The sequence below is a fragment of the Cavia porcellus genome, unplaced genomic scaffold, assembly GCF_034190915.1.
Source record: "Cavia porcellus strain 051 isolate PalLab524CR breed Dunkin Hartley unplaced genomic scaffold, mCavPor4.1 scaffold_1, whole genome shotgun sequence".
NCBI lineage: Eukaryota > Metazoa > Chordata > Mammalia > Rodentia > Caviidae > Cavia > Cavia porcellus.
This window is the reverse complement of record NW_026947484.1, coordinates 20,392,604-20,400,652: the sequence shown is the minus strand read 5'-3', so window position 1 is coordinate 20,400,652 and position 8,049 is coordinate 20,392,604. Positions and strand designations below refer to the sequence as shown.

Below are 8,049 nucleotides of genomic sequence, written 5' to 3'. Positions count from 1 at the left end.
GTAGTTCTGTATTATATGTAACCTTACACTGCTTTGTTTTGTTTTGTGTTTTTCTCTTTTTCCTCTTAAAAAAAAAAAGATTGATCCGAATTCTGCCAGGCATTGTGGAGTATTAGTGACCTGACCCTGCAGTTCCAGGTAAAGGGAATATTCAGCAAGGTAAATAAAGCACCCACAGGGAAAAATGCCATGCACTTTGTGTTCTCTAAGCTATGAACTTCTCAACAAAGAGAAGCTTGGATAACATTAGATATAATGGATGTATCAGTAACATTCATGATGACCTAAATATTACAGATAGCTCCCCATTTTCTTATGTGGTGGCCTCCCAGACTCAAGTTTGATTCTTCAGAGGAGGGCACTGTAGTGCTGACAGGGATTATGGTTCCCAGCAGTGGACTGGACATGTGTGTTTCCTGTAATTGGATTTTTTATGATAACATGTATATTTGTTTCCTTTCCAACAAATGAAAATAAGCCTGCTTCATTATCTTATCACCTAGGGGCCCTCTTTTGAATCATTTAGCAACTTGCTATCTGAAAAGTGTGTGACTAAGGTCATTTTTAAATTTCATACAGTTTTGAAGTATCATGTGATAATGTTGATAGAAACTGTAAGAAGAAATATAAATAAGATGTTTTATTTCACAAAATTTCCACACAGGCCTCATTGGTCAATCTGGAGGATGGAGTGGAGTTAATTTGGAAAGTCTGTGACAATACCAGCTTCACTGGGATCTATGATTATGTTCATCATAGAACCTAAGACCTGGCACTATTTTTTGTTTTTTACCTAGGAGTGAGCTCAGTACCTTGTGATTGCCTGGTAGGTGCCTTGGCAGGTGAGCTAATCCCCAGCATCTGGCCTAGCACTTTGTACACACTTCACAATAAGGAGGAGATTATATTGGTAAATCCAGGAAAAGTTATGGGAATTCTAATAAATAAATTTCAATCTACCAAATCCAGTGAAATTCATGGCATGAATAATGAGTTAAACCAGTATCTGTAGTTGTGGGGAACCAAGGGGTTCCTGGGTTCAGTCAGAAAAATAGCTAAGCAGAATAAAGGCCACCACCCAGTTCTGAACCAAGGTTTCATTAACTTGTGAAGAGAGACAGGTTTTGGTCCTGGATTGGGAGATTTGAAGAGGTTACAATATCAAATCAGTGTGGCCTCATAAGGAGAGTAGTTGGTAGACAGTGACAACTCTTGGAGGGATAAAAATGGGCATCCAGGTGGCTGTAAGCCAAGGTTAGCCTTGTTCTTAGAGGAGAATGGAGAAGGAAACAAATTTCAGGTGAAGGTGAAGAGTCAGTCAGGTTACCTGGCACTCCATGTGCATCCCTAAACCTGTGGGAGAGAAATGTCCTCATCAGGTATACCCTTCCTCTACCCAGACTGATGGGGTCCTGTTGTGACCTCAGTGGTGCCTGGATGATCTCCAGGACCCATGAAATCATCCCTGTCCCCTCTACATGTGACACAGGAGAAGTCATATGTTCCCCTGGAGCCCTAGAAAGAAAGATGTCCACTTTTTCTTCAGTTGGTGCTTAACTGTAGCCCTTGCAAAAAGAGAGGCTTTGGAGAAGCTAAAGTGTATAAGGCAAAGGTTGGTAACAGTTTTGAGAGGGGATTTGGAAAAGTATTGAGTGGAGAAGGTGTGGAGGAGGCAGAAATCATCAGAACTGTGTCACTGTCCTGCTTAGCAAAGAGTTGGTCCTCATAAGTAAGTGAGCAAACAAGAGACTAGCCTTCCACTGAGATGAAACATTTATTTAGTAGCTGGCATCTGCTCTAGAGTGATTGTAGACGCAGCTCCAGGTAAGATGGTTGCTCATAAACGGGATTTACTTTACTGTGTGCAGTCAGCTCTGTTTCATAGTTTTCTTTATCCAGGGTAGAAACCATGAGACTTTGGTAAAGATACATGGTGTTGTTCCATTCTTTGGTGCATAGGAGACAAAGGCCTGTGCCACATTATTACACACCAGGGGGCCTCCGGAGTCACCCTGTAAATAGAGAGTGAGTCTGTGAACCATGGCACCACTTAATTTCTCACTTTCATTATCCCAAGCCCTCTCATGCAGTACTGATTGTAAGGTGTGCTTGTGAGAGATTAGAGGGAACTATAGGCTCTTAGTGGCTGAGCTCTGACTATGGGCATTTTCACTCTTGGAGCCAGCCTTTGTCTTCATCCCCAGGTCTGGAGCTCACCACTGTAGAATAGTGAGGACCATTGATTACAGGCCAGGGAGGTTGATGACCAGGTCTGACAATGAGCACAGATGATGAGCTCATTGATCAAGAGGGCTGCCGTCTCAGAAAAGGTTATAATGCCTTGTCTTAACTTAAACAAAGTATTTTTAATCTTTGGGTCTCCCACACAAATCTCTGTAGCAGGATCATACTTTGCACAGCTGTCCTCACACTTCTCGTCATTCTGCATTACTATCTCCACTCCCTGCAGTGTTCTTGAAGGTGTACCCTCTGGATCCAACTTTCCCCATCTAGCTACCTGGCACCCGGTACCTGGATTCACCTGGGTCCTGCCCTTGGGCAGGATGAGGAGCTGCACAGCTTTAGTCAGCTTGGCCTTTTTCTCCAGCTGGTGGAAAATAAGTAAGGAAGTCCAGTTCAGTGTATGCTCCTGGGTATGCACAGTGTGATGGACATGATGGCAAAGAGGGCAGGGGCAGGGTGCCAGTGGGAGTGGCAACCATTCTTGAGGAGAGCAAGAGTGACAAGGACATGTACCTTACCTTCAGCAGCATGATGTCATTGATGTGGATTTTTGGATTATAGTCTTGGCGGGGAAATGCTTTTTGTACACAGATAACCTGCTGGGTGTCCTCTTGCTTCTTGATGTTGTGGGCACCCAATGTGACCTCTAATTGGTTGTACACTGAGGCAAGTGGGTTGTTGGATGGAGAGCTACAAAGGACAAAACCCAGGATCTGTAGAAGCAGGCCACAACTGAAACAGGGTATAGCTGTAGTGGACAGAGGGCTACCCGGCTGAATGACTGTCCCTCCTTCTTAGTACTGAGGGAGGGCACCTTGAGCACCAGAGGTTCTCAGTGGTCAGTGCCTCCAGGAAAGGACATGAAACTGTTTTAGTTTGCTTGGTTATGCCAAATATGCTCCTGGGTCTACTTGTAATCAGGTTTGATTGCCCTGGTTTTCCTTATATCAGGAATTCTTTGGCAGTGACTTGCTTCTCTTCCCTTGGGATATGATGACCCTTTCTCACTCTCACCAGTCATCCTCATATTTATGTCCATGAGCTCATCGAGCTCCACAGAAAACAGGCACTGAGAAGTGTTTTCTGTAGCCTGTGGACTCTTGTTCCTTTCTCACCTCTGTAAACCGTGAACAGCTGTCAGCACAAAGTCCTCTTGAATCAGGAAGCCACCACAAAGTTTTCTAGGTTTCTCAAGCCTGATCTTAAGGTAAGCCATGTAGGCAGGAGTGGGGTTTGGCTTCATGCTCCCCGATAATCTCTCCTGAAAACAACAATAAGACTGGGTGTAGCCACTGAGTCCTTTAACAAATATCTATTTACAGTCTCTGAACAGTTGGGCATTTGGGAGCATGCAGTTTCTTGAAGTGGACAGGAACCTAGAGGAAGATGCCTGAACATGTTTTCCAAAGGGCAGGAAATTGAGTCTTGTTCTACTTGTCCTTTTAGTCTGTTTGATTGAAGATGACTATATGTATCAGGGGAAAATAAAACTTCTGAGGCTTTTCATCATTCCTCTGCTAACTTTTTCCTTCCCTTGAGTAAATAAAACCCTTCTGAGTCCTGTGATGTCTAGGATGGTGATGCTTCCTCCTGGCAGCCCTCTAGGTGTACTGTAGATGTGGTCTTATCCTCTTTCCTAAGGCCTGACATGTAGAGGGTGTCTCAGATCTTTTTCCTGGCAGCATGAAGGAACAGCTGCAGTTAGTGTCTGGTTAGTAGAGCAGTGCAGATGGAATTCTGGAAAGCAGAGAATTGTGAGTCTGCCTCTGTGGCTCCTCCTGGAAAACAGAGGAGCCACTGAAGTCCGGAGGAGGAAAGCAGAGCTGGAGAAAGTTAGTAGCAGTGAGGAGAGGCAAAAACAGTGTTCTGAGGACAGAGATTCCATCCATTCTGGGGAGCTCTGGGCATCTCTGCTAGGCAGTTATGAATGCAAAGCCTTTCCCCTCCCCTGACCGGGATGACTGGCCTATTTTGCCCTGTTTAGAAGTGCTTGATATTTTCTTCTTTTTACTTCTCACCTGCATGAACTTTGAAGAAAGACTCTCTAGATGTGCATGCTGAGGCTTACTAAGGGTACATTATCAATCGGCTCTTCTTGAAAGCAAACTCTGGTGGCTTATGCAGTGTCCTACCTGATTCCCTCTGGTGGGAATGGAGTTCAGGTTCAGAGCAATGCTGGCAGACAGAAGGCTCTGGGGTGTTGCATAGACACAAGTGATTCATATGCTCTGTGCAATAAGATTGGGCACCTGGAGGGTGAAGGTGGTCACTCACCTGCCTCTGCTCTGGGGAGTAGAAAGAAGGCCAACAGGAGCAGGAGCAGGTGCATCTTCCCAAGAAGCAATAAGTGTCTCCAAGTCAAAGCTTATGAAGATTTGTCCATGTTGTCTTTTAGCCCCCAGCAGAGGAAAGGGGAGGAGTTGGCTCAGTGTACTCATGTTTGTCACTGGTTTTGTGGTGCTTACCCTGAGAGGCTTTCTAAAACAACACACTATTGCCACCGCCTCTTCTCATCATGACACCTTTTAAGTGTGTGAGACCCCTATAATGACCAGAGCTGATGATTCAGATCAAATCATGTGTTCCTGTCCTCACCAGAAACCCAGATGTGCAAGGTGGGTCTGCAGGATGTGGTATTGGCCAGGATATTCTCATAAACATGGGTTCCCAGTGACATAATTATCAATGCCAGGTTTCATCAGGGTAGTTTTAGAAGCATTTGAGTATTAGGACCATCTCTTGTGCTAGGAGCAAGCATGCTGGAGAGTGAGCTGACCATCTGATGAAAGAGACAGAAACCCAGTAATCCAATATCAGGAAGGCCACAGTGGAGCAATGTACTTAGGAATAACAAAGTGTGGCCAGCATCCACTCAATCCATCTGGTGACTCTGACATCATCATAGCCTCCTTCAATGGGAATCCTAAACATGTCTTATTTAATTATAAACATTCAGCGTGATGGAGTAGGCCTCTCTTCTCAATATTTTTAAACAAAATATCTGCACTTGGCGTTTTTGGTCTAAATTAGCAAATTGCTGTGGGTCCTTGCAAATCAATCTGTGTCTTGACATAGGTTACTCCCTTTGCTTTGGTTGTGCTGTTGTGAATCCCAGTAGAACAACCTGAACTAAATATGGAGGTGTCTTGGGGTGTATATCAGAATACTGATCCCTTGTCTTTAGGGCCCGTTTTCTTTTCTCTTCTTCCCATTCTATAGGAATTGAGAGTTGCCTTGCTCCATGATATCCTTCTCCCATAGTGTTCCTGTTTTGAAGACTGCCTACCTGCATCCATGGCAAATACTGTTGCTCAATGGCCAACTGTAGGTATGAACAATTTGATTTGGTGATTTAAGCTTCCTGTTCATGTTTTACATGTTTTTCTCTGAGGAGTATTACACTTGAGAAGAAATCATTCTGGTGTATCTTCATTTTCAATAGAGAACCATCAACATTTATCAAAGCTGAGCTTGTTTTTAACTGAACTTTGCCGGTTGTAAATAATTAGAAAGTAAATTATTTTTCTGACTGTAATTATAATACATATTCATTAAGCAAATTCACAGAGGGGATGGGGATTTAGCTCAGCGGCATAAGCACCTGCCTTGCAAGCAGGCAGTTGTGAGTTCGATCCCTGGTACCGATAAAAACGAAAAAGACGAAAAAAAAAAAAGAAAAGAAAAAGAAAATTTGCAGAGCAGGAAAGAAAAATAGCATGCGTTTGTCTATCTCCCCCAGACAATTGAAAATTTTGTTATAAATATTTGTGTTACATAATGATTATACTTATTGTGGGAATTTTGTATGTAATGCATCTTATTTCTTCTTGTCCTCTTCTTGTCTCTTCTCTTTCCCCTCCTTAAAACTCTTAGTCCTCTTCTTCTCTGAAAAAAATCTATCACTGTTTCTTATTGTGCATCTTTTATTTGGCTGTTTAATTTATTTATACTTAGGTCTCTTACAAAAGAGAAACCATATGATATTTAATGTTGCATTGTTTGTTTATTTTACTTAACATCGTGGTCCTAAGTACAATCATTTTCTACAAATTCCTCATGTTTGTCCTGCTTATAAAAGAGTAGTACTCCTTTGTGTACAATGCCACATTTTTAAAAATGCATCTATTGCTGTACAGACCAACAGTGTGCTTCTAAGTTATAGCTGTTATGAATTGTGCTACTATGAACATGGATATGAGTATATTACTGTAAATACGTTTCTTTCTCCTTTAGCAAGATAGGGAAACTGCTGTCTTTAGAAGGGACATGACTGGGCTGAATAGTTTACTTTTAGTTTTCTGAGAAATCACTGTACTGCTTTCCATAGTCTTATATACAGCCCATTAAACTTATGCGGTGAGCACATTAACTCAGTGCAATGCTGTAGATACAAGGTAATTTACTTCCTGTTGTACTCAGTCTTAATTAATCTTACAATTTAAACGTTTTAACCACATTTAAAATATCCAATTACTCACTATTACCTTAATAATTGTTTCACAGTCTTATTAAAAATTAATATGTAATAAATTTCTAAAGTTGTAAACTAAAAAATCAACATAAAGTGTAAATAATTAAACTCTTCCAGATCTTTGCTCAGTGACATAAACAATTAAAATTACCTGATTTTTTTCACTCAATACATAGCATTAACATTTTGAAGTATGACCTAATACATTTTTCATATATATTTGCATTGAAAAATTTAACAAGGGATGATGATAAACACATTTATGACTCATTTTTAAAACTAAGGGGAAGTTAGCATGTTACATGTGTAACTATTTTGAAGCATACAATTTAGTAGAATTTATGGCATTTAAAATGTGCATTTGGAATTTCAAATTATTTCTGGAACCTCAAAATGTTGTATGAATATTAAATGATTGCTCCCCATCAACCTTTTTCTCATCGTCCTGCATACTGCACTGCTAAACTTTTTTCTCTATGCACTTGTCTATTTTGAATATTGCATGGTTGGATCATGTTTCTAAAATCATTCTTTAAATTTTGGAAAGTTTAAATTATTTACATTTAAAAGGATTACTTATAGTGAAAGGTTTTTTATGACATTGTGCTACTTGTTTTTTATGTCATGTGTTTTTCACTAATCAGTTCTCTCCATACTGCCTTGGCATTTCCTATAGGCTGGCACATTTAAAAAATCGGGGTATATTCTTTTTTTGGTTTGATTGTTACTGATGGTACTTAAGGTTGATCCCAGGATCTTTGGAGTGAGCTACATCCTACCTTTCTCTTTAGTTTTTACTTTGAGGCAAGATTTCATTAAATTGCTTTGGTTAGATCTTAGGTTTCTCCTGCACCAGCCTTCCAGAGTCTTGGGACTGCAGGCATCTACCACCACCCTTCACTTAATGCCAAGTGATGAAGGATAGATTCTCTAGATGTAGAATACTTGGTTGACAGCTTTCTTTTTTCTTTTTTCTTGGTACTGAGGATTGAATTTACACCCTGCACTTGCCATGCAGGCACTGTGCCACTAAGCTATATATCCTGCCCAACAGGACTTTCTTTCTGCACTGTAAGGAAATGGTCCCAGTGCCTTTGGCCCTTAAGGTTTCTAATGTGAGATCTCATTGAGAATCATTTTATGGGATGAGTCCCTTCTTTTTCCTGTTTGGAAGGTTTTCTCTTTGTGTTGTAACAGTTTCCTTGTAGTAAGTGCCCTTTTGAGTTTTGAGTTTAACCTGCTTAGAAATTTTGAGCTTATTGGGATTGTGTATTCTTATACTTCATCATATTTGGGAAGTTGGGGGCCATCATTTATGGAAATGTTTTTGATTT

The 8,049-nt window shown here is 41.0% G+C and overlaps 1 protein-coding gene across 1 annotated transcript; it reads right to left on the bottom strand.

Moving 5' to 3' along the window:
* Positions 1–1,756: 1,756 nt before the first annotated feature.
* LOC101788102 (granzyme B-like) lies at positions 1,757–4,639 on the bottom strand. The gene is made up of 5 exons (XM_063246070.1): positions 4,519–4,639; positions 3,360–3,505; positions 2,763–2,934; positions 2,519–2,608; positions 1,757–2,012 (listed from the first exon to the last, which is right to left on the bottom strand). Exons 2-5 carry the CDS (start codon positions 3,485–3,487, stop codon positions 1,869–1,871), a joined length of 534 nt encoding a protein of 177 aa, XP_063102140.1. The 5' UTR covers positions 3,488–3,505; positions 4,519–4,639; the 3' UTR covers positions 1,757–1,868.
* Positions 4,640–8,049: the final 3,410 nt, after the last annotated feature.

Coding starts and splice junctions, on each gene's coding strand:
- LOC101788102 (XM_063246070.1), bottom strand. CDS start 3,487: ATGAAGCCAAACCCCACTCCTGCCTACATGGCTTACCTTAAGATCAGG. Junction 2,935..3,359: donor GCTGTTCACGGTTTACAGAG/GTGAGAAAGGAA, acceptor TGTCCTTTGTAG/CTCTCCATCCAACAACCCAC. Junction 2,013..2,518: donor ATCCAGGTACCGGGTGCCAG/GTAGCTAGATGG, acceptor CTCTATTTACAG/GGTGACTCCGGAGGCCCCCT.